The 27,002-nt window shown below is 42.2% G+C and overlaps 1 protein-coding gene across 1 annotated transcript in view; it reads right to left on the bottom strand.

Annotated features, from left to right (window-relative positions):
* PROM1 (prominin 1) overlaps positions 1-27,002 on the bottom strand; it is a 127,761-nt gene that overhangs the window by 70,410 nt on the left and 30,349 nt on the right. The window contains exon 4 of the mRNA XM_011984133.1: positions 243-298. Within this exon, the coding sequence (XP_011839523.1) occupies positions 243-298 (56 nt within the window). The remainder of the gene's footprint in view (positions 1-242; positions 299-27,002) is intronic.

The following is a 27,002-nucleotide window of genomic DNA, read 5'->3' as shown; positions in this document are numbered from 1 at the left end:
GTTTTTAATTTTTAAATAACATACAACTTGAAAGGCTTTCTTCAAATGCTACTTTTGAAATTTCTGCTATGGTTCAAATGGGATTTGTAAGGTGGTTCAATATTCCATGAAAGTTCTTAGTCAAAAAAGGTTACTAAAATTGCAGATTGAATAACTGGTTGTTTAAAGATTTACTTTCAAGTCAGCCAAAATGTTTCTCATACTTCATATTTTTAATAATAAATACACCAATGAAAAATTACCTTATCATAATCAATTTTGGACTCACGTGCCTTCTGTATGACTTTTCTCAAAGTATCTGGAAAAAAAGCCACAAAATAGCAAAATTATTTTTTCAGTAAAAATATAAAATGCGTATTCGGAAAAAGATCTTTATATGCTTACAAATTATTATAACTATATTTCTATTATTCTTATAATTTTATTCCTATTTCTTAATGTAGTTAAATAATTAATGACCTCTAGCCAGAAGCCAAGAATAGAAGACAAATACTTCTGATTTATTATTTTGTCAGGGACCGAATTAGAGAGTTGTCATTTTTAAGTTAGTAATTTATCATAATACACTTTAATATTTACCAGCAAACCACATACAGCTTATTAATAATCATTTATAAAAATTATGCTGAAATTGCTAATTCTTAATTATCTGGAAACACAAATGAAATTTATTTTTCAATAATTCCACATTTGCCTGATATTAATATTTTACAAAGGAATGGATGAAAGGAATCTTAAAATTAACCCAACTCGGCAGGGTGCTGCAGCTCACACCTGTAATCCCAGCACTTTGGGACTCAGAGGCAGGCGGATCACCTGAGGTCAGGAGTTCCAAACCAGCCCGGTCAACATGGTGAAACTCCATCTCTACTAAAAATACAAAAATTAGCCAGGTGTGGTGGTGCATGCCTGTAATCCCAGCTACTTGGGAGGCTGAGGCGGGAGGATCACTTGAACCCAGGAGGTGGAGGTTGCAGTGAGCCGAAATTGCGCCACTGCACTCCAGACTCCATCTAAAAAAAATAAAATAACCCAACTCAAGAGTTCTTAACATGGGAAATCCTTCTCTTCCTGTCTCCAAGCAGTACACAAAAACCTATGCAATGCAAACTTGAACTTTTCCATAAATATTCATTTAGAGCATTTTCAAATTCTCACATAGGCCTGGGACCAAAAAAAGGTTAAGAGCCACCACTTAACCCTGAGCCGCCATCTAAGAATGATATGAGACAACTGAGACACGGACAGAGAGGGTGACATAGTGATTCGTGAGGAGGCCAGACCAAGGCCCAGGTCTTCCTCCTCCTGTGCGGGTGCCTTCCCGCCACCCTGTACGCTGTCTCTCACCCCAGGAAGGAGCTTCTGCATTACTATCACTATATCCATCACACCTGAAATGTACTACTGGAGGGGCGCAAACGAAAACCCTACATCGACTCCTTTTACGATGCGAAAAGTTCAGATTAACATACAGGAAAACAAAGCAAGCCACTTTCCCCAAAGGCTTTCTGCAAAACAACTTTTCTCTTCTACAACTCAGAGATATGGGTGATATTTAAAGATTATGCTACAGGAACAGAGATTTTCAAACTGATATGCACCCAGGGAACCCCAATAGTTTCTTCACAGTACCTTGGGGGCTGCTCAAGGACCAGAGGGACACTGAGGCTGTCTAATCCCCTTCAGACAATACAGATTACCTCCCCTTCAACCAGTCAGCATTGCTTTGGTCTGTTTTACAGATCAGGCTACTGTTTAAAATTTCACTGAATGAAAGAGTCATGTGTCTGTTGGCTGCATAAATGTCTTCTTTTGAGAAGTGTCTGTTCATATCCTTTGCCCACTTTTTGATGGGGTTGTTTTTTTCTTGTAAATTTGTTTGAGTTCTTTGTAGATTCTGGGGCTGTAAACTAGTTCAACCATTGTGGAAGACAGTGTAGCGATTCCTCAGGGATCTAGAGCTAGAAATATAATTTGACCCAGCCATTCCATTACTAGGTATATACCCAAAGGATTATAAATCATGCTGCTGTAAAGACACGTGCATACGTATGTTTATTGCGGCACTATTCACAAGAGCAAAGACTTGGAACCAACCCAAATATCCAACAATGACAGACTGGATTAAGAAAATGTGGCACATATACACCATGGAATACTATGCAACCATAAAAAAGGATGAGTTCATGTCCTTTGTAGGGACATAGATGAAGCTGGAAACTATCATTCTCAGCAAACTATCGCAAGAACAGAAAATCAAACACCGCATGTTCTCACTCATAGGTGGGAATTGAACAATGAGAACACTTGGACACAGGGTGGGGAACATCACACACTGGGGCCTGTTGTGGGGAGGGAGGATAGGGGAGGGATAGCATTAGGAGATATACCTAATGTAAATGACTAGTTAATGGGTGCAGCACACCAACATGGCACATGTATACATATGTAACAAACCTGCACGTTGTGCACAAGTACCCTAGAACTTAAAGTATAATAAAAATAAATAAATAAATAAATAAATAGTCTACTGTTGATTTAGAAACTGAGAAATCATCTATTTATTAAAATATATTTAGCTGCACAGCATAATATGTTGCATTTTGGGATCTTGACCTAGAAACGAGTTAGAAGCGAATCCAAGCTCCACCACTTAACTGAGTGTCTGTAGGTAAATAACTGCTACAAACATCCTCATCTGCAAAATAAGATGTCCCTACTCTCAAAGGACCACTAAGGGTGAAGTGAGAAAACATTTATAAATAAAACAGCACCGAGCCTGGCACATAGTGGGAACATGGTATATACCTGCTATTATTATATGAAGGAATTTAGAGAATGTAGGTTATAGAACAGTATCCATGGTAAGTGCAGTGTGGAAGACTATTATTTTGGCCATTCAATATCCATTCACTTTTATTTTTTCCCTTACAAAACAAAGCAAACAAACAAAAACAAAATGAAAAACTTCGGATTTCTTTTGGGGAACTGCTCCTTCCATCCTCTCAGGCCACGTGGACTGGGGAAGCCGTGAGCCCAGCACCACAAAGGTAGACCTTCAGGGGTCTAAACCAGCAGGTCTCCAAACATGGGCTATGGGAATCCCCAAGATACGTTCAGGGTGTCCATGAGGTCAAAACACAAGATGTTAATTGCTTTTTTTGTTGTGTTGACATTTGCACTAGGGTGCAAAGGCAGTGGTAGGTAAGAATGCAGGTGATTTGGCACAAATCAAGATTGCAGCTAATACTCATTATATTCTTTCCCATTAGGCATTCATGTTCAATAGTCAGTTACACTTAAGAAGGGTCTTGATAAAGCATTAAAAATTATTTTTATTAAATTTCAACCTGTGAGTACAGCTCTTTTTATTATCCTGTGTAAAGAAATGGTAACTACACATAAAGCTCTTTCATGCACATCCAAGGATAATGTGCAAAAAGCATTTGTGCAAGTGTTTTAAGTTGTGAGCTCAACGAGCCACAGTTTTCATGGAACACCATCTTTACTTGGAAGAAAAGTTGATGGCCAGGCGCGGTGGCTCACATCTGTAGTCCTAGCACTGTGGGAGGCCAAGGACAGAGGATTGCTCGAGCCGAGGAGTTTGAGACCAGCCTGGGTAACTAGGTAACATAGTGAGACCCCACATTAGCCAAGTGTGGGGGCATGCACCTGTAGTGGGAGGCTGAGGTAGGAGGATCATTTGAGCCCAGGAGTTCAACTAAGCCACAGTTATGCCACTGCACTCCAGCTTGGGTGACTGAGCGAGACCCTGCTTTAAAAAAATAAAAAATAAATAAAACTAAATAAGAAAGACTGAGAGACAAATTGTGACTATTCAGACTTGGATATACCCAATCTCAGCCCTTAATCTGGTTCACTGCAGGCTTGAACTCCTGGGCTCAAGTTATCCTCCCCTCTCCCCTCAGCATAGCTAGACTAAAAGTGCACGCCACCATGCACAGATAATTTTTCTTTTTTATTTTTTGTAGAGATGAGGTCTCACTATGTTGCCCAGGCTAGTCTTAAACCCCTGGCCTCAAACGATCCTCTCACCTTGGCCTCCCAAAGCACTGGGGTTACAGGCATGAGCCACCGTGTCTGGCCAGCATTTTCTCTAAAATGAAAGAAGTGGAGTTTGCAAGTTTAAGAAGCCACTGACGGGATTTGTTGCCAATGATAAAATTAGAGCTTTCAAGCAAAAATTAGAATTTTGCAAAATGTGTATCCACCACCATGAGCTTGACAGCATTCCAGTACTTATGGCTTTCTAACGTGATCAGTAAGGATATTAAAGAATTTTTGATACTATAAAATGAAATATGCCCACATTTAGGAGATGTGCAAAACTCGGTGACTGAATATTTTCCAGATGATTCATGCATCATGTCACAAAATCCTGCATGGAAAAAGATCCGTTCAAAGTGGAAGACAGGGAGGTGGGAGGAGGGCAGATGATAAAAAATTACTTCATAGGTACAGTGTACGTTATTCAGGTGACGGACACTCTAAAAGCCCTGACTTCACGACAATGTGCTCTATCCACGTCACAAAATTACATTTGTACCCGTAAATTTATACAAATTTAAATTTTTTTAAATAAATAAATACAGTGGAAGACAGACCAGTGGATGTTAATAGATCAAAATATAAAAAACTAATTCATGTGGTTCCAGATTCCATATTGCAAATAACTTTTACAAACTAGCACTTGTACAGTTTTAGTGTGGTATTAAAGAAAAAATATGCACAACTATCTGAAGAGAATACTAAAATACGGCTCTGTTTTACAACTACGTATCTCAGTGAGAGCAGACCTTCACGCTATACATCAGTCGCGCTAACACCCAGTACTTCAACAGGACCAGCTCAGATACAGATATGAAAATCCAGCTGACTTGCACTAAGCCAGATGTTCAAGAGATCTGCAGAAATGCAAAAACTGATGCCACTCTTCTCATGATTTTTGCTTTTGGAAACCGTAGTTATTTTTAACAAAATTAAGTTATTTATGGAAAGGGTTTACTATCTTTCTTTTAAAATAAATTGACAAATATATGTTAAGGTGTTCTCCATTTTATCTTCAAATATGATCAATATTGATAAACAAAATCTCTTTGGGGCCCTGAATAATTTGTAAGAGTTAAAGGGGATCTGAGGCCCACAGTGTGTGAGTGAGACCCACAGTGTGTGAGTGAGGCCCACAGTGTGTGAGTGAGACCCACAGTGTGTGAGTGAGGCCCACAGTGTGTGAGTGAGGCCCACAGTGTGTGAGTGAGACCCACAGTGTGTGAGTGAGGCCCACAGTGTGTGAGTGAGACCTACAGTGTGTGAGTGAGACCCACAGTGTGTGAGTGAGGCCCACAGTGTCTGAGTGAGGCCCACAGTGTGTGAGTGAGGCCCTCTGGTCTGAGACAAGCAGCATATTCCCTCAACCCCCATAACTTGGTTTAGAAGTCAACAGACAATCCAGCTTCAGCCAGTGAGACACAGACTAACTTGGTTTAGGAGTCAATAGACAATCCATCCATCTTCAGCCAGTGAGACACAGACTCAACAGACTCAAGTCTTGGCGTTTCTTGTTTTTTGTTTTGTTTATTTCATAGAGATGGGATCTCATTCTGTCACCCAGGCTGGAGGGCAGTGGTGCCATCATAGCTCACTGCACTCTCCAACTCCTGGCCTCAGCCTCCAGAGTAGCTGGAACCACAGGCGTGCACACCACACGCAGCTAAGCCTTGGCTTTTTGGGGGGGAAAATGCTCACTAACACCTCCCTTCCCCAGGCCCTTGGTGGAAAGGACGTTGGTCTGGAGTCACTGCCACAGTCCTCCAAGCACAAGGCAAGAGACTGAGAATTGAAGCCCTGCATGAGAATCAGCCCTGGCAGCATCACGGGAGCTCCACTTTGAATGGATATTTTTCTGGACTGCACGTGCTGAGAAGGCGGCCAGGATGCGTACTGTAGCCCGGAGAGTACAGAAAATAAGGGCAGCCTGCTGTTGAAGGCACATGGGTTGCCCCATGACGCTGTCTGGGACGTGGTTCTACGCCTCTCCATCCATTGCTCTGTCCGTAGCTCTGACTGCCAGCCTCTCCAGAGTGTGTGGCCTGGGAGTGAGCAGCCCTGTGAACTTCAGGATGGACCTTCTGCGGCCAGCAGCCAAGTCTGCAGAAACGAGTTCTGGAACTCAGGGTCTCTCTGTCTCTCTCTCACACCCCCCAGGTAGGGGATAGCGCTGGCAGGATGCTTAGCTTCGTGGGATTCTCTTGCACCTTCTCACTACACTTCAACAGGGCTCCATCAACAGCACAGGCAGCAGGAGTTTCTCCAACAGGCTGCATGCGTATGTGTGCGATTTATGAGTGTTGAGATGTCTGAGCCACAGACGTAAGCTAAAATAAGAAACGTGCCTTGTGCAGGACCCATATATTATAAGAGATCCATCTTCTTTATGTGAATCAAAACTCATCTTTGACTAAGATATTTCTGTTCCCAAACTGGCTTCTTTGAGTACTTATGTAGATTCTGGCCCAAGCTGGGCCTAGTGGAATTCCACCCCTGTAATGTTCTCTTGTAAAATGAATAGAGAACTTAAAATCCCCTGTTGTTTGCAGTAGATTTATCAGACTTGTGCCAAGCTTAAGTGCTCTTGGAAAGGTTTTGCTGATAGTATCTGTAAGTCAGCTTGCTTGGGCACTTGTGTTTACTTAGAAATGTGATTAATTAAGAGCATAAATAGTGTTAAGTGCCTCTCTGTGGAGAGACCACAGTCCCTCTTTTGCCTTTGGTGGCCCCATCTTAAACACACATAGTTCAGGGGTATCAAACGTGGCTCTGTGCTAGGAAGGATTTAATATGTTAACCCATACATTAAAACAACACTGATCAAAGTGAAAGGGATTATTCATATTTTCTGAAAAGACACAGAATAAAATAATATTCAAGTTCAATTTAGAGACTTGCAGAAACTAAGTTTGTACATGCATCATTTTTGTAAATTAAATACTAATTAAAATGCAACTATAATTGTTCCCTTCCAGGCACAAAAGACTTTCTGGAGGCACTTCCAAATAAATTTGACAACTTGCCCCCATCTAGACCAAATTCAAACCAAGTAGAACTGACAAGCCCAGAAAAACACATCTACACAGTTCAAAAAGTGGTAAGTCTCTGGATGTGCTGGCATTACACAGGCTATGGAAGATTGAGAGGCATCTTGCCCCAAGAAAAGTGTCAGTGCAGTGCCTGGTATGTAATATAGGGAGCACTAAGTGTCCAGTGCAGTGCCTGCTATATAATATACAGAGCACTACAGACGCTAAGAGACATGTTAGCCTCTCCCACCTCCACTCTGGGATCCCACGGCCTTCAACACCCCACTCTTCCCTGCCCGCCCTCGGCGACTGGCGCAGAATGAAAGTGTCCTGTGCCATCTGTGTGTTGCCTCTTCCTCCCTGACCCACAGCCTGACTCTATTCCCCAGCTCTTTTGCAGCTAAGAGGGACCAGGGGACTTGAGTTCTGGCCAGCAAAACACGGATGGACGTACACGCACACCACTTCCAGGCCTGGCCTCTGAAACCTCCCAAAAGACCCTGCATGTTTGCCCTCTTTATTCTTTTCTCAGCCAAATACAGAGGATCCAGAGGAGAATTCCGAAGCCCAAGCGGCTGGCAAAACCATTCGGTGGAGCGAGCCGGAGTCCCCAGACCACACCACCCAACTCACGGCAGCCTCTATGTTGGACTGAGCAGTGAACCACAAACATTTTGTACTGCGATTTGGGCTTGTTTCTCTTAGCAAAGGATGTTACTTCCCCTAAAAAAACACACCTTACCGAATTAATACCCCAACATTTTCTACCTACATGCCTCCTCTACCAGTAGTCTATCCTGCCAGCTGTGACTAAACATAGAATGAGAAAAAAACAAAACAAAACTTTTTGGTTTCAGCAGAAAGTAAACATACACATGACACATGCAGAGACTTAGTGAAGCTTACAGACCAGCACCCACATAAACTGAGATTTTTAAGACATCTTCACTCAAAGATATGAATTCCTGTATTCATAAAAGAGAATGCATGAAAAGGTACTTGCGCTCATGAAAATCAAGACCAAATACAGTGGAGTATAGCTCCGATGAATCACTCTTCCTGCCTGCTTCTCATCCATGGTCTACAAAGCTTGGAGAGTCATCCTGGGCCTGAGACACATCCAATAAGCCTACCAACTGAATTGTCCTAATCTACAAAACACATGTCCATAACCAATTTAAACCACCAATTCAAACAAGCCTCTACTGCCAAAATACTTAAGGAAAACGTTCTCAGGTAACAGTGTTATCCTGGGAATAGTGCATCAGATAGGGGTCAAGGCTAAGCTGGCTTAAGATCTCAGAAGCATCTCCAGGAGTTACGAGTACAAATGGCTGGTAAAAATGAGTTGGGAGCACGGGTCCAGGTTGCCCTTTCTGGAAGAGAATGCAGATTTAACTCAAGACGCAGAGCCAGTTGGTGAAAATATAAACATTTACGTGGTTTATATGTGGCCACCAGCACTTTCTCCAGGGCTCCCATGTGGAAGGGATCTTAAGTAACTAACAGAGGTAACGCTGCCTCTGAGTCTTGTCTTCCCTTATTGGGCTAGGCCTGCTGGGTGTTGTTTTTATGCTTTAGAACTTCCTGATTCCATTTTCTAAAATAAAAATTTGTCTTCTCTTGGTAGGAAAATACCTCATGACTTTAAACAAATCCAGAAATGCCTAGTTATTTGCATAGCTTGACTCAATTTACCTTCCATCAAGGAAAACAATGTTTAAAGAGCCAATTCATTGCGTGAAAATGTTTAAATCTACATTGAATCAGCGTAGTAGATATAATCAGTTCTGTTAGGTTGACTGGAAAGGAAAAAGAAGGAAAACAAGCCTTAGATATTTTATTTTAACTTAAGACATACAAACACACATGCATTTGCCTCTCATCTGGTGCAAAGCCAGTCACTTCAGCTCCAAATCACAAGCTCGAGGGAGACAAGAATGACCCCATGGATTCGCGGAGTCACACTGTCTACACAGAGTGGGTACTTCAGAGACGGGACTCAGTCATCACAGACTCTGCGTCAAGATACAGCAGAGAGTGGGTACTTCAGAGACAGTACTCAGTCATCATAGACACTGCGTCAAGATACAGCAGAGAGTGGGTACTTCAGAGACAGTACTCAGTCATCATAGCGTCAAGATACAGCAGAGAGTGGGTACTTCAGAGACAGTACTCAGTCATCATAGTCTCTGCGTCAAGATACAGCAGGGAGTGGGTACTTCAGAGACAGCACTCAGTCATCATAGACTCTGTGTCAAGATATAGCAGAGAGTGGGTACTTCAGAGACAGTACTCGGTCATCACAGACTCTGCGTCAAGATATAGCAGAGAGTGGGTACTTCAGAGACAGTACTCGGTCATCACAGACTCTGCGTCAAGATATAGCAGAGAGTGGGTACTTCAGAGACAGTACTCAGTCATCATAGACTCTGCATCGAGATACAGCAGAGAGTGGGTACTTCAGAGACAACACTAAGTCATCACAGACTCTGCGTCAAGATACAGCAGAGAGTGGGTACTTCAGAGACGGTACTCAGTCATCATAGACTCTGTGTCAAGATACAGCAGAGAGTGTGTACTTCAGAGACAACACTAAGTCATCACAGACTCTGCGTCAAGATACAGCAGAGAGTGAGTACTTCGGAGACAGTACTCAGTCATCATAGACTCTGAGTCAAGATACAGGTGACCTTGCTCATTTGATTCTTCAGTGATTAGAATAGGCAGAGGGCTAGGCCTTCCTCCAACCACGCACTCCTTCCCACCCTCATTCCCAAACATTGGGAATAACTGCCTGTCTCTGTCATGGGTCCCTAGAGAGACAGAGCCAATAAGAGACAGTAATATAGCTATTCAGAGACTTATTCTAAGGAATTGTGGGAGCTAGTAAGTCTGAGATCTGTAGAGCAGGCTGGCAGGCTGTAAACTCAGGTAGGAGTGGATGCTACAGTCTTGGGGTAGAATTTCTTCCTCCTCAGGAAACCTCAGTTTTTGCTTTTAAGGCCTTTCAACTGATTGGATGAGGCCCACTCACTTTATCAAGGGTACTGCCTTTCTTTTTTTGAGAGAGACAGTCTCTATTGTCCAGGCTGGAGTACAGTGGGGCAATCTCAGCTCACTGCAACCTCTGCCTCCTGGGTTCAAGCGATTCTCCTGCCTCACCCTCCCAAATAACTGGGATTACAGGTACATGCCACATACCACAGCTGGCTAATTTTTGTATTTTCAATAGGGATGGGATTTCCCCATGTTAGCCATGCTGGTCTAGAACTCCTGACTTCAAGTGATCTGCCTGCCTTGGCCTCCCAAAGTGCTGAGATTACAGGTATGAGCCACCATGCCCAGCCGGTACTTACAGTGTTCGGTCGATACTGCCTTTCATGTAAAGGTTTCAATTCGTTTCATCACAATTAGTTTCATTACAATTAGTTTTGTTAAACTAGTTGTAGATGTTAACAACATCTATAAAATAGTTTTAGCAGCAACACTAGATGAATGTTTGTTTACGTCATCATCTACTATAGCCTGGCGTAATTCTACCCCAGTCAGCTATTGCTCCTGCTGGATGGTTATATCTCATAGGTGCGGGAGCGGAATATCTCTGAGCAGCTCTGTTTCAGAGCAGGTAGAGGAACCATCATTAATGACAACTGCCGACAACCTAAGCCCCCTACCAAGCAAAGGGTAGCAATCAGGGCCCAGTGAGCACAAGGGCAAGAGGCCACACATAGTCTCTGAGGACAAGGATCTTGAATGAGGATCCTTAACCACCCGCCCCCAAAAAAAGTTGATTTATATTTGATGTGCACTCAATTCAAAGGCCTGAATTCAAACACATGCCTTTTGAAAAGATTTCCATGGAAAATACTAGAGCTAAAAAAGTTTGTCACTTGAAGAGTTAAGTGTGGCTTCTCTGAAAAATATATTTATCAACTCTACCTTCCAGCACCCCCATTTGGTTAAATGTGCCCATTATTCATAACGAAATGAACACAATCTGTCCACTCCTCGGCTCACATTTTCCTGTAGCTGGTGTGGGTGAAACTGAGACCAAAGAAGGGATTCTGGGGGGACCCAAACAGCACAATGGCCTCGGGTCCTGGAGTTCCCCAAACTTCCTGACTGAGCCTGTTTCCTTATGCTGTGGCTGAGCTGCGCCTGTCTGAATTTAGTACGTGAGTGATATGCATTGAAAAACCATTTTCTGCTGCAACAGGGCTGTACTTTTCAGTTTCTCAGAGCACTTTCGTTTAAACCCTTCAAATCCTCACATCCACATGACTAAACTATTCAGTTTGGTTTTCGATAAAAGGATTGAAGCTTCAGACTTTTAGAAGCCAAGTTGTCTTATTAGACGTATCAAATATATCCCCGCTGACTCCATGTATATAACAAAGTACAGGGAGAGCTCCCTTTCCTTTATTTTATTTTATTATTTTATTTATTTTATTTTTTGAGACGGAGTCCCGCTCTGTCGCCCAGGCTGGAGTGCAGTGGCGCGACGTCGGCTCCCTGCAAGCTCCGCCTCCCGGATTCTCGCCATTCTCCTGCCTCAGCCTCCGGAGTAGCTGGGACTACAGGTGCCCGCCACCCAAGTTGAACATCTTTGGGGTGCTTTTTTCCTATATCAGTTCCTCTCCTTTCGCTGACCGGAGTGGCTTCTCCCTGCAGGACTGACACACGTTGGCTTTTACTAGAATTAATGGTGGCACGAACTCACTCTGCGAGTCAGGAGCTCAGAAAACATGCTGCCCAGGAAGCTATTTCTGTGAAAACATCTGGACCAGTCTGGCCCGTTTAGCCTCCTGGCAGCCATGTGCTCACAGCCACGTGTGGCCTGTGATTTTACTTTACCTGGATGTAGCATGTGGTACAGCCCAGCCTGTCACTGGGAAGATGATCATTTCCAGTTCCTTTAGAGGAAGCGAGTACTCAGGTTGCACAGGGTGAAGGGACGCTCCAGAGGTCTCCTGGAGCCTGGAATGCCGGCCATGGCGGTGCAGCCACCCTGATGATGGGGTGGCTGGGCTGGGGCTCCCCCGCGGTGCGATGGGCCATGGGCCGGGGCCCTGTGCTGCCAACCCTGCCGAATCCACAGAGCGGGGGGGAAAAGGACCACTGCCAAACTATTTGTGAATTCCGACGGCATTTCTTTCCCTAAGATATCCCTGGAAAGCATAATTCCATTTACAGCCTTTGTCCCTGCTGTTCCTGGGGGAAGGTTTACTGGGAGGACCTTGGAAAGGAAGTTTATTTGAATCACATTTTTCGGTCTGTATGGAGGTCCACGTGAGATCACAAACATTGCTGTGAGAATGTGAATCAGCCAAACCCTATTTTGTTCTATGTGAAAAAAGACTCAGCTGTCGACAATGGCTCCGCCAGGACAGGCAGTATGATTAGAAGCAGCGTGAAGGGGAAATTGTTTTCCTTATATATAGTTTGAGCTCACATAAATTTGTTTTAATTAAATTAAATGTTTAAAATAATTTTATTAATCTAGTGCTCTATCTCCCTCTTCCCCCATCCACAGATAAGAAATACACACTTCTTGACAAAACAAAGTTAAAAATGCTGGTTCCTGTAAATCAGATCTCACCATATTCTTATGTAGGATATGTGACCTAGAACCATTTTTACAGTATTTCAGCATGCAGTATTTGTCATAAGAAACTTAGCAACTACCAGTCATGATTGTACTGAATAAGAGGGCTCTGATCTCCTTAAATTTATATATATATATAAAGATATGTATATAGAGTTTATTATTGTATTTAATATGACATAAACAAGATGAATTTTTTTCTTGTAAATTGATATGGATGGTCAGCCACTGCAGGCTTCATCTTCAACATTGTCTCATTCCTTCTTAAAATGAGTTACCCATTTGCAAACTGTGATTTCTTTAAGACATTGTCCCCATACACTATGTGTAAAGCATCCATTATTTCACTATTCTTCCACCCAAGCTTCACCATAAATTTGATGTTTGGGCTGGGCATGGTGGTTCACACCTGTAATCCCAGAACTTTGGGAGGCCAAGGTGGGCAGATCATGAGGTCAGGAGTTCGAGACTAGCCTGGCCAACATGGTTAAACCCCGTCTCTACTAAAAATACAAAAATTAGCTGGGTACGGTGGTGGGCACCTGTAATCCCAGCTACTCGGCAGGCTGAGGCAGAAGAATGCCTTGAACCCAGGAGGCAGAGGTTGCAGTGAGCCGAGATCATGCCACTGCACTCCAACCTGGGTGACAGAGCAAGACTCCATCTCAAAATAAAAAACAACAATAACAACAACAACAACAAAAAACGGATGTTTGTTCTTGCTTCAGTTTTAGAATTCATGTTGCACTGATACAGGGTGTTTGTTTGGTTTTTGTTTTTTTGGAAACAGGATCTCACTCTGTTGCCCGTTCTGGAGTGCAGTGGCACGATCATGGCTCACTGCAGCCTCGATCTCCTGGGCTCAGGTGATTCTCCTGCCTCTGCCTCCTGAGTAGCTGGGACTACAGTCACATGCCACCAGACCTGGCTAATTTTTGTATTTTTTGTAGAGACGAGGTTTCATGATGTTGCCCAGGGTGGTCTCGAACTCCTGGGCTCGAGTGATCTCCCTATCTTGGCCTCCCAAAGTGCTGAGATTATAGGTGTGGGCCACCATGCCCAGCCTAATCCAGGCTATTTTAAAATTGATGTCTTGTCCTTCTTAGTGAATCAAACTAGTACCTATTCAGATATCTTAGAATAAATTAATGTAAGTTTATTTTGATGCAAAAAATTTTTGAAATCCATGGATAGTTTTTTTCCTATACATATTTTCCATGAGCATTTTGAAATCCCTTCATATATTTAATGGCAGGGTCAGACTATATTCCCAAAAATGCTTAAAAGGCACAAATACATTTCAGAGTGTGTACTGTGTTCTAAGGATACAAGGATGAAAAGATGCAATCCATGCTGTTAATAGGCTCACTGCCTACTGGGAAGACAGATCAGTAAACAAAATAAAGGAGGTGTGCTGTGTGGGGAGATGCAGGCATATAAGGCTCAGCATCAGCTGGCTAAGTTGGGAGAGTTATGAGGAGTAAAGACTTACTAGAGCAAATAATATTTGAGCTGTGTCTTAAGAGTAGAAATATCCAACTATTAAGTGAAGGGAAAAAACTCCAGGGACAGGGAACTGCATGTTCAAAGTTATTCAGACATGAGACAACATGACAGGTTAAAGGAACCACAAGTAACTGGCACTGCTTAAATAAAAATGCCAGGATGGGAGATGAGGAAAGACAGGCAATTACCATAGCAGTTAGGGGCAGAGAACTCCTGCCCTGCTATTTAATGGCTTTGTGGCCTTGGGCAGGTGGCTCAGCCACTCTGTGCCTTCATTTCCTCTTCTATAAATGCTATGCCATTATTATCACTAACAACCTTTTGAGTGCTGGGAAACATGAACAAATGTTCAGCTGTGAACTCTCTAACCACTCTAAATATCCATCATCCTGTGAGGTGAAGAAGGCACCTATTGTGTGCCAAGCCCTCTCTGAGCACAGAATCAACTGATTCACGCTCCAAGATGCTGAGTGTGGGGTTTTGGCCACAGGTTGAGTGGGACATGTAAGGCCTCATCAGGATGTGCTTTGTGAGTTCAGACTGTAAAGTCCCTTCCCCTTTGTGCCCAACATCAGAGTCATTGTGGCTGCCTGGTCAGGTGGTCACGACCCAAACTGTCTTTGGACACGGAATGGTTTTTCTCCCAGCTGAGCAAACCGGGACGGGTTTCTGACCCTGGTTTAATGAGCCCAGCATTTTAACAGAGTCCTTCCAATTATTCGTCGCAGCTGAGAGCAGAGTCACAAACTCCAAATGAGACTGGGATTTACAAGAACTCGGTGGCCCTCCAAGAAACTTCCTAGAATCCAATACAAACATGACATCTTCTTATTTGCTTTGAATCTCTCCTACATAAAGTTCTATATAATGTCAGAAAACAAAACCCAAATGAAAAGGAAGGGAATGAAATGCCCAAAGGCCACCTTCTTTCAATTTAAACACAAAACAAACCAACTTCTCTGTTGGATCTATATCTATGCCTGTTTATGAGCTATGGGATTGGAAACCCTGCAGCCAGTGTGGAGATGAAAAGGAATGCTTTGTGATAGCTGAGCCTGAACACTCGTGAACCCCCACTGAGAATGCCAGGCTAAATCAAGCCTCCTTGGCAACTGAGGAAGCACCTAACCTTTCCTCCCTGACTGTTTCTACAACTCGACGTCTCCAGCCTTACTCACTGCACTCCCACAGAATCGACAGCCCCGAGCTCTGTTCTGGCCACTCTCAAAATCGCCATAAAGTCCTTGGAAAATAATGAAATAAGCAGGTTTCCCCATTCCTATAACATGGTATCAGAATGCTCCTGATACAGCAGAATGCCCTGTAATAAATTGAAAAGAAGCGACAGAACACCACCACATTACAGCACTATAGTAAATGGTTTATTTTTATTTTTTGAGACAGAGTCTTACTTGGTCACTCAGGCTGGACTGCAGTGGTGTGATCTCGGCTCGCTGCAGCCTCAACCTCCCTGGGCTCAGGTGATCCTCCCACCTCAGTCTCCTTCCCGAGTAGCTGGGACTACAGGTGCACAACACCAACATGCCTGGCTAATTTTCTAATTTTGTAGAAATGAGATTTTGCCATATTGCCTAGGTTGGTGTCAAACTCTTGGACTCAAGTGATCTGCCCACTTCAACCTCCCAAAGTGCTGGGATTGCAGGTGTGAGCCACCAGACCTGGCAGTAAATGATTTCTTAAGGCAATAATATGAATGCTAAAAGCTCTAGGCAAACGATTGTTGGGGAACAGGATAGTATACGGAAAAATCTGAAAGACACTACCTTAACCACATTGTTAATTTCACCAACAATGGGACAAATTGACATCACGAGCCTCCTACTGTGACAACAGTGAGAGGACATGTCATTTATGTAGTACCACAGACAAAATATTTAATTTGAATAAAAGTTATTAAAAAATTAATGTAAATATTTGAGAAATGTAAATATGAACTGTTTAAGAGACAAAAGTGTCATAATAATGCGAAATGTTCTGCATGCCATATTTGCATGTGGTTATGTAGGAAAATGACCTGAAGTGCATGCTGAAGTATTTCACGGTGTGGCAAAATATTAACAACGGATGAATCCAGGTAGAGGATAAACAGGTGTTCATCTGTACTACTCTTGCAATGTTTTTAAGGTTTGAGGTTATTCAAAATAAAAGTCTGAAATGAAAAAAGTTATTGGACCTCTTTCTGTTTTTCTCTGCAATCACTTTCCTTTTTCCAAACTCTACTTCCCAGTTAACCAGTTAACTAATTTTCCTCATTTATCAAGCTCAAAACTTTTTGACTCAGTTTTGGCGTAAAACCACAATGTTTTAAGAGTTTCTCTCTCCCATGTTGTGATTCTGATTCAAGGGAAGGAAGGAAACAGTAAAAAAGATAACAGAAAATGTGGTTACTAAACTTAATGATGATACTTAAGAGTAAAATAATCAGAATTCTTATTAACTTTGGTAATTTGGTAATGACACCATGGATAGTCAATATTCTTTAGAAATGCACGCTGTGGTGGGAGGGAAAGTGAAGTGAGGTTTGGGTTTGCTTTAAATGCTTCAGCAAAGAAAAATGGAACGAAAATACAAGGAAAAAGATAGATAAAGCAAATATGACAAAACCAAATCATTTTTTATCTGGACCACTGGCATATGGGGATTCACTGTATTCTTTCTGGTTTTGAGTAGGTGTGGGGTTTTTCATTATAAACAATTTATAAGGCCGGGAGCAGTGGCTCACACCTGTAATCCCAGCACTCTGGGAGGCCAAGACAGGTAGGTCACTTGAGGTCAGGAGATCGAGACCGGCCTGGCCAACATGGTGAGACCCCATCTCTACTAAAAATACAAAATTAGCCGGGCATGGTGGCGAGCACCTGTAATCCCAGTTACTTGGGAGGCCAAGGCGGTAGAACTGCTTGAACCTGGGAGGTGGAGGTTGCAGTGAGCCAAATTGTGCCACTGCACTCCAGCCTGGGTGACAGAGCAAGACTCTGTCTCGAACAAAACAAAACAAAATAATTTATAAGACGTCTTACCTCCCTTGCATTCCATCATCCAGTTCAGATCTCCATCACATCTACCCTACTTTTAATGAAGTCACCCACTAATTATTCTTTTGGCCTCTCATCTCTCTTCTACTCCATTCCATTCAATACAGTGCTATCAGGTTAATCAGTCTATCTAACCCCTTTCACTTGCCTCCATCAATTGTCTTCAAAGCTACCCACAATGTAACCCTGCCCTTCCAATTGAAATCAAAGTGAAACCAGGCTTTGGAGTCAGAGTGACCAAACATATATCTTGATTTGCCCAGATAGCCCTGGTTTACACCTGCTGTCCCGGCGTAATCATTACCAGTGCTCTCTTTTATTCTCAAAAGGTGCTGGTTTAAATGACAAATATATGGCCACCGTAAATCAAGTGATCCTGAGTTCAAATTCCAGGTCAGAAACTTAATGCTGTGTAACTTCAGCAAATTATTTAAATTCCCTGGGCCTCAATTTTTCCCATCTGTAAAAAATACTCATCATTAAAAAACAACGTGTGAAAATCTTAGCAAGATGCCCAATACATACTGAGCAATTAATAGAGTTGCTATAATTATGTCTCCCTTCAAAGGAGACCCCTTCAGTTCAGCCAGATCCCTGACCTCCCAAAGCATGCCTTGTTCATAACCCTTCTGAGGTCTGCCGATGCTATTTCCACCTATCAAAACCCTCCCTATAATGGTCAGTACTCAAGATCCAGGGGAGGGAGGGGAAAATCCTCCCTGTCCTCAAAGTTAAAATGGGAGGTCCTCAGCTGATTTCCCTCATCACTAAATCCCTGCAACTCACAACTCACTTGTGACATTTAACGATCCACTGGCTTACCTGTTCCCTGAACTATTTATTCTATGTAAATACATTTGTCTCCTCCGCTAGAGAGGCTGTTCATTCCTTAAAGTAGAAAATGTTCTCTCTCCCACACAAATCCTGTAGCCCCTAACCCAGTGCTGTTTACCTGCAGCAATTGCTCAGTAAAACTTGCATGCCCCAAATAAGGCATCTAAATGAGATCTAAGAACCTAGCATTCTCCTAGGCAAGACTATTTTCCTTGGAGAAACAAAATCTGGATTCATAATCACAGTACCATTCTTGAGAAACGATGCTGGTCATGGTGGCTTACGTCCATAGTCCCAGCTACTCAGGAGGCTGAGGCAGGAGGATCACTTGTGTGCTGAGATAACCTCCCAGACAAAAATTCCCCTTGTCCTCTTTCTGGCTTAGTTATCCTACCAGCTCTCATTTGGCTGCATCGTCTTAAATGAGCAGGCTTCCGCTATCTGGGCCTTCGTGTTCTCATCTACAAAATGGAAGTAGGGAATTGAATAATTACTTCTGATCGGAAGATCTCCCCTAACTCACAAATTCCCTAAAACCAAATAGCCTAATACCAATTCATGGTAAACAGCCTAGGGAAAGGGTTTTCGTCTGAAGAGAGGCTGTCATGGAATCAATAATAAAAAGACTAAGACTCTGCTGCACAGCTAGGCAGAGGCATTTCACAGACAAAACCCTTAGAAAAGAAACAGATGTGAAAATAGTCAACCTTGACAGTAAAGAGAAATATATACTTTTAAAAACACAATGCCATAGCCTTTACCATTCCATTTGCTAAATACCCAACACATCACTAGTAATGGCAGAAACCTCACAGACCTTCTGGTGGATTGATAATTCCTTCAAAAACTTGGAAATTAATCATATCTTTTGGCTAACAATGTTCTGGGAAAAGAATCCTAAATGCAAACAAACAAAAACATTTTCTGCATATCTAACCCTAGTAAAAACCTGGAAGTCAAAACAGGGAGGGATGAGTGAGTCTGCATGTGACTCCATCCATAGTCTCCGTGAAGAGTAAGGTCTCTAGCTGGCAGAGGAAGAGTTCAGGCTGGAGATTTGAGAAGAGAACAGGACGTGTGCAAGCAGGGTGTTAGGAAAGAGGATTGACTGGGAAACAGGTCAGAGCTGTCAGGAGTACGAGCGTCCTCGTGGGGGCTGTGGATATTCATTTACGCGAGTCCAGCTGGAACAGTCACAATGGTTTCTAGGAGCAGTCAGCCGCTTGGGTGTAGGCCTGAGGAAGTAGAGTAACCAGAAAATGCTGCAACCAGATTTAGGATTTCACCGAACAACCCTGGTGGGAGAGGAGGGCAGGAGGATCTTTATAATGCAGGACTGTGGGTGCTCACAAAGAGAAGAGGAGGGGGGCCCTGAGAGGGTACACAAGAGTGTATCCACTCATGCACGCGACAATTACGGGGCACTTGCTGTGTTGTGGGCGCTGCTCCAGATTCTAAGGCTACTGTATGGACGAGTGAACAAAATCAACCGTTCCCCCTTTTCAAGATGTTTAGAGTCTATCAAGTGAGATAAACAAATATTTACTGTAATACCAGAATAAATGCTATAAAGAAAAATGAAGCAAGGTGAGGGGTGTAGGGGTGGAAGGCGATCTGTCCCTTTGAGATGACATTTGAGCAAAGGCTGGAATGAAACAAGAAACAAGCCATTTTTTAAAAAAAAAGGAAAGGAAACGAGCCATGCAGAAGAGTCGTCCAGGCAAAGGGAACAGGCAGAGAAGCAAAGGGTCTGAGGCTGAGCAGTGTTTGGCATGTCCCAGGGAGTCGGCTGGCCTAGCTGTTACAGGGGTTCGGGGCTACTACTGCAGGCTGCTGCCCATTCTCTCTGCCCATTAGGAGGCCCTGGCCGTGGTCCAGGGAACTGGCAGCCTCAGCTGGAGGAAGGCAGTCCTGGTGGTCAGAAGGGGACAGATTTGAAATACACTCTCACACGAGAGCTTGTGATTTCCATGTGAGCAAGTTCGTGTTCAGGAAGACTGGCCTGCTCCTCTTTTTGCAATGCAACGCTTGGGAAGCTGTCATTTCTGAAGTCAGGGAGCTATTTACTTGAGTTTCAGAAGGAGATACTCATTTCTGCTCAGTTTTATTTCTATGCACAAGTTATATTTGGAAGGGCTCTTAAAAGAAACACAATTCCTTGCCAGGCAGGCACCCGGGTGTTCAGTCATTTATACACAGATCTGGCACATAAAACGCAGCATGTCACAATCAATCGCCCTCCTGGAAGCCTGCTGTCCAAATCTCATTAGGCTGAGCTTCTGGGTCAGCCAATTTCCAAGAGGATATAAAAATGTATACAACCTCCTCTTTCCCAGGATGCAGTCAGGTTCGAAGAGAGCCTTCATCTCAATTAGTCAACATGTCCTAATTTCATCAGTGACAGCATCAGGCTGAAACATTTCAAATCATAACTCAGGAACTTAGAGACTCCTACGTGAAGTAATCAATGCTAAGGAAAAACCAAATGTGAATAGTCACATCACCACCTTCTGGCTCCCAGCGGGGACTAAGAAGCTTCTTCTCCACAGGCTTCTTAAACAGAGTCTTTGTCTCTCCAGCCGTTTTCTGTAAACTGATCACCACTCTCTTTGCAAGTCTAAAGAAACTTCTTTCATCCAGGCTGATGGAGAAAACAGATCTTCTCTATTTCCCTTCTCTAGTTTTAAATTATCGACTCTTCTTCTTTTAATCCCACTCAAGAAAGATTAGGATTTTTATTTTTATTCGTATCTACCCAGGTTTACAGAGATACATATAGAGTTATGATAACATAAATAAGAAGAAAGAAAAAGAAAAGCCCGGGGACCTAAGAGGAAAGAGGAGCTCCATAGAGTCAGGTGTTCTCTGACTGATGGTTCCAACCCCCACAGCATTCATTCCTTACCTGTTTGCTGAACAAGGAACATACGCAGCAATGGTGGAGTCCTATACCTGTGGTGAAGGGTGATTCACTGTCTCCAAACTTCCCAGTAGCAGCCACCTGAAACCACCCAGGCCAATTGTTCAGGAAAAAAAAGACTAGAAAGAAGGTCTTTTTCCAAAGGCTCTCACAAAGAGGAAACTGGATCATGATCAACAAATGCCTCAACAACTGTAATGGAAGGAACAGGTTTCATTGTGCAGTTCCAGAAAACAATGAGAGTGAAGGGGTCTTTATGAATCGCTCTAGGCATCCGGCTCACAGCTCGGGACAAAGCCCAGTGGACTTCAGAACGTAACCATTGAAGGCTTTAACATTTTTTACTGAACTAACTGTCAGGCCTCTGAGCCCAAGCCAAGCCATCGCATCCCCTGTGACTTGCACCTATAAGGCCAGATGGCCTAAAGTAACTGAAGAATCACAAAAGAAGTACAAATTCCCTGCCTCGCCTTAACTGATGACATTCCACCACAAAAGAAGTGAAAATGGCCAGTCCTTGCCTTAACTGATGACATTCCACCACAAAAGAAGTGAAAATGGCCAGTCCTTGCCTTAAGTGATGACATTACCTTGTGAAAGTCCTTTTCCTGGCTCATCCTGACTCCAAAATCTACCCCACTGAGCACCTTGTGACCCCCACTCCTGTCCACCAGAGAGCAACCCCCCTTTGACTGTAATTTTCCTTTACCTACCCAAATCCTATAAAACGGCTCCACCCTTATCTCCCTTCGCTGACTCTCTTTTTGGACTCAGCCCGCCTGCACCCGGGTGATTAAAAAGCTTTATTGCTTACACAAAGCCTGTTTGGTGGTCTCTACACACGGACGCGCATGACACTAACTATAACAACTCATGCTTTTAAAAACATCACTGATTTCAGAAAGGTAAAATTTATTCAATAATATTAGCCAAATGAATAAAGAGGGGAATCAAAACTCAAACGATAAACTACTAGAAATAAAAAATGATGCCAACACAGGTGGATCACCTGAGGTCATGAGTTCAAGACCAGCCTGGACAATATGGTAAAACCCCATCTCTACAAAAATATAAAAATTAGCCAGGCATGGTGGTGCTCACAGCTACTGAGAAGGCTGAGGCAGGAGAATTGCTTGAACTCGAGAGGCAGAGGTTGCAGCGAGCCAAGATCACACCACTGTACTCTAGCCTGGGTGACAGAATGGGACTCCATCTCAGGAAAAAATAAATAAATAAGAACACCACATTAAAAAACTTACAGGAGGAAGCCAAAACTGTCCTTAGGAGAAATTTTACAGACTTAAATGCATTTATTAGAAAATAAGCATAAAAATAAAATAATTTACCTCAAAAAGCTAAAAAAAAATTAAATAAGCTTGCAAAAATAAAATACAAGAATTACTAAAAATAAACTAAATAAAACAAAGATAATTTTTCATTTAAAAGGCACATTAGAAGGAAATAAAGCCCAGCTTTTAACTCTGGAGCGTATTCATGTAGGAGCAGGGAAGACACACTTGGAAAACAAGCAGTACAATGTCCAAAAAGGTACCTCGGGAATGGGCTAAAATCCACTGAGTAATACCTGAACAGAACCTTTATATCAAATGTTCAAAATCACTCTGCTTGTTTTTCCTTTCTAGACATCTAGGAAGTACTGGAACTTACAAAGCATTTTCCACGGAATGCATTGTTCAAACCCCCTAAATGTACTATGTAATAACCTAGTCTAAGACGATAATGAAAAAAACAAGATTCTGAAATCAGTCAGATATGAGTTCAAATTCCTGCTCTGCCCACTCACAAGCCATGTGACCCCTGGCTAAGTGAGTTACCCTCTCTGAGTCTCCATTTCCATGTACATAAAATAGAAATGATGTCCACCCCACAAGACAATAGACAAAATTCAGTGAGCTGTTTCTGCATTTTCTGATATATAAGTAAACCGGTTCAATGTTTATGGAGTGCCATTAGGCGATATCTATCAAAAGTGCAAATTGCCAGGCTCAGAAGCTCACGTCTATAATCCCAGCACTTTGGGAGGCCAAGGCAGGAGGATGGCTTGAGCCCAGGAGTTCTAGACCAGCCTGGGCAACATGGGGAGATCCCGTCTCTATAAAAAATTTAAAAATTAGCCAGGTGGGGTGGTTCGTGCCTGTGGTCCAGCTACTGGGGAGGCTGAGGTGGGAGGATCACTTAAGTCCAGGAGGCGGAGGCTGCAGTGAGCTACAATTGTGTCTATATCACAGTCTATCCTGAGTGAAAAATCACTCAATGCAAATTCACGAAATTATAAACTGACCTGGCAATTCTATTTCTAGGAATTTACCCCATATATAAACTTGCATATTTGTGAAATAACTAAAATAATTTATAACAATGTATGTAACAGCAAAATGGTTGAAATTAATTGATAAATAATAAACTACCTCACAGCAATAAAACAATAATGGTAATAAGACTCCTAGGCGTAAATCTAAAAAATTAAGGATGAGAGGTCTCTCTCTGTGCTAATATAAAATAATAACCAAGCTGTATGTTTAAAAAGAAAGCGAGGTGCCAGATAATATATACAATATTTTTTCACTGATGGAGACAAGACCATATACACATGTTGGCTTCTACATGCATAAAATAGGTCTGAAAGACACAGACACACACAAACACTGATAACAGTGGTTGCCTAAAAAGGGAGGCAGGTGGCTGAGAATCAGGAATGGGACCGAAGCTTCACACTGCATATCCTTTTGCACTTTTGAATTTTCAGTCATATAAATAGGTTACCCCTGCAGTTTTTTTCCAAATTAAAGAGAATTGCATGACTAGAATTATCTACCAGATATATTAAGTTTTAAAAGCAAGGGGCAGAAGAGCATGTCAAATAATTTCTTTCTTTTTTGTTTTTCTTTTGGGACAGGGTCTCACTCTGGCCAGAGTGCAGTGGTGCAATCTCGGCTCACTGCAACCTTTGCCTATCTCCCGGGCTCAAGCAATCTCCCCACTTCAGCCTCCCAAGTAGCTGGGCTACATGTGAATGCTACCAAGCCCGGCTAATTTTTGCATTTTTTTGTAGAGATGGGGTTTCACCATGTTGCCTAGTTGGTCTCAAACTCTTGGGCTCTCAAATAATTCCTTTTGAAAAAAAAAAGTGTGTGTGTGTGTGTGTGTGTGTGTGTGTGTGTGTGTCTGAAACATTTTGTGGATATTTATTTCCCAGAGCCTAAAACAGAGCCTGGCACTCAATAAGCATCTACTAAATGAATGAATGAATGAATGAATGAATGAATGAATGAACGGTTGCATACAAAACTTGGTGATCATCAATTACCTCTGGAGAGTGAAATGGGGTTATTTTACTTTTCCTGTTTCATCCTTTAAGTGATATTTGCATTTTCCCCAACATACACATACATTGTTTTTAAATTTAGAATAAACAGTTTGAAATTATTTTAGCAAATAATGAACACAAAAGCAACATATATAATTGAGCCCATTCGATGATTCAGATTTAATTCAACACTATGACTTCTCATTTTGGGTGTTCCTAGGAGCCCTTGTCACCTTTGGTCTGCATCACACCAAGTGTTCCTCACATCACAGGTGTCCCTTGCCCCTGAGCTCTTTGTAGATATTTAATTATTGTTAAGTAGTTATTAAGCTGGGGACCCCTGTTGGCTAAAATATTATAAACTTGAATTTGTCCACGGAAGTAACAAGCAGTTATCTCGGAAATTAATTGTTAAGTGTCTGAAATAGAAATAGCCATCGCAAAATCCAGGCACTTCGATTCTACAGGAAAAGTGGAACCACGCACTGGAACTCACCCAGAGACTTGTATAAAATGAATCATTAGGATTTTAAGACACGAGAGATGCATTACCAGCTGACTATAGAGAAACAACAGAATGTCCACCCTGAGAGTAAGGGCTTCTTCAGCTGAATACTATGGGATCTAGCTGTAGAACAGTAGGAAGAATCATATGTACTATTTAAGCAATTTCTCTTTTTCCTTTTCAGCACATAGAGTTGAATCTTCATGATTAAATAGATAAAGTGATTCAAATGTATGTATAGAGAATAGAATATGTAGAATAGAGACACCAGGAACTAAAGCCCACTTTCTCGGCTAACCAGATGACATGGACATCAGTTCCATCCCTCAGAACACATGGCTGTGCTCTGTCCCTCCCCACGAGGTGACCACTCTGTCGGGTGCTCTTGGCCCTCTGCAAATACCAGCTCATGTATCTACTTACAAGGTGAATTAGTTTTCTGGTGCTGTTGTAACAAAGTACCACAACGGAGTGGCAATGTATTGTCTCACAGTTCTGGAGGCTAGAAATCCAAGATTGAGGTGTCAATAGGGCCATGGTCCCTCTGAAGGCTCTAAAGAAGGATCTGTTAGAGATCTCTCCTGGCTTCTGGTGGTTCCTTGAGTTGTAGCAGTGTGATCATCCCTTGGCATTCTCCCTGTGTGTGTGTGTGTTTACAAATTTTCCTTTTAAAAAGACACCAGTCATATTGGATTAAGGACCCAGCCTACCCCAGTATGACCTAAAAGTAACTAATTTCATCTGCAACAACCCTGTTTCCAAATCAGGTCACATCCTGAGGTACTTCGGGTTAGGACTTCCACATAATTTTCGGTGGACACAATTCAACTCGTAACATTGGGTTTGCCCCAGGCTCCTTTCTGTATAATAAGCACAATGGTTAATGAATAACAAATAAATACTACACAAACTAAAGAAGCATGAACATAAAGAGAAGGAGCATTAAAAACCTAAGTCAAATGTTCTATAAAGACTTATTAAAGGCCAGTCATTTGAATGAAATTATATATGAGTAAATTTTAGAAGTCTGGGGAGAAAAACAACCAAGTAAAAATCTAGAACTCTGAACTCTAAGTGTTTTAGTTTTTGCTATACTTCAAAGAAACCAAAACAAAGAAACCACAAATTAGAAAGGATGCATTTTGAGTATGATTTCAGAAACATTAAATTTGAAACTTCTAACAATTAACTCCTAATAAAAACAAATTTTAAACCTTGGCTCTACATCAAAAGATTGGTGAATGTTTTAAGTTCTTTGCTTAGGAAACTTTCTTAATTTAGGCAACACCCTATTAGGAACAGACATGGAAAGATGCCCATGATATAATGTTAAGTAAAAAGTTTAAGTTACAAAATATGCAAAGTATCCCCCTTTTCCCCCTAAAAGTTGCAATATATTTGAAAGCATGTTTGTGAATGATTTTGAAAGAATTGGGCCCATTATGAATGAATAAATCTAGACAGTGATCATCATTGCTGCCAACATCACAAAAGATACAAACAGAAATTATTCATCTCCTGATGTAAATGTACGAGACTATCTATAAAGGTGTTTTTCCCCCAAAATGAACCTGAATCTGATCTCTATAAGTACTAGTTTACAGGAAGTGCAGAAGACAGAGGAACATGATAAAGAACACCATAAAGATGCAACTGGTAAAATGCAGCCTAAGGGAAATACAGTAGGAAAAGCAACTTGGTTCTTCAACAAATAAATTGCAAGAGGGAAAAAGACATAAAGGGGCACCTTATAAATCAAAAATAGACGAAGGAGGCTGGGTGCTGTGGCTCACGCCTGTAATCCCTGCACTCTGGGAGGCCAAGGCAGGGGATCACCAGGGGTCAGGAGTCCGAGACCAGCCTGGCCAACATGATGAAACCCTGCTTCTACCAAAAGTACAAAATTTAGCCGGTCATAGTGGCATAAGCCTGTAGTCCCAGCTACTCGGGAGGCTGAAGCAGGAGAATTGCTTGAACCTGGGAGGCAGAGGTTGCATTGAGTCCAGATCTTGCCATTGCACCCCAGCCTGGGTGACAGAGTGAGACTCCATCTCAATAATAATAATAATAATAATAATAATAAATAGATGTAAGGAGATATATCAACCAATTGCAATGTGTGGACATTATTTGTATCCTGATTCAAAC

The sequence above is a fragment of the Mandrillus leucophaeus genome, unplaced genomic scaffold (assembly GCF_000951045.1).
Source record: "Mandrillus leucophaeus isolate KB7577 unplaced genomic scaffold, Mleu.le_1.0 Scaffold261, whole genome shotgun sequence".
NCBI classification, from domain to species: Eukaryota; Metazoa; Chordata; class Mammalia; order Primates; family Cercopithecidae; genus Mandrillus; species Mandrillus leucophaeus.
Note: the sequence above shows the minus strand (reverse complement) of the source record. Positions and strands in the feature narration are given on the sequence as shown.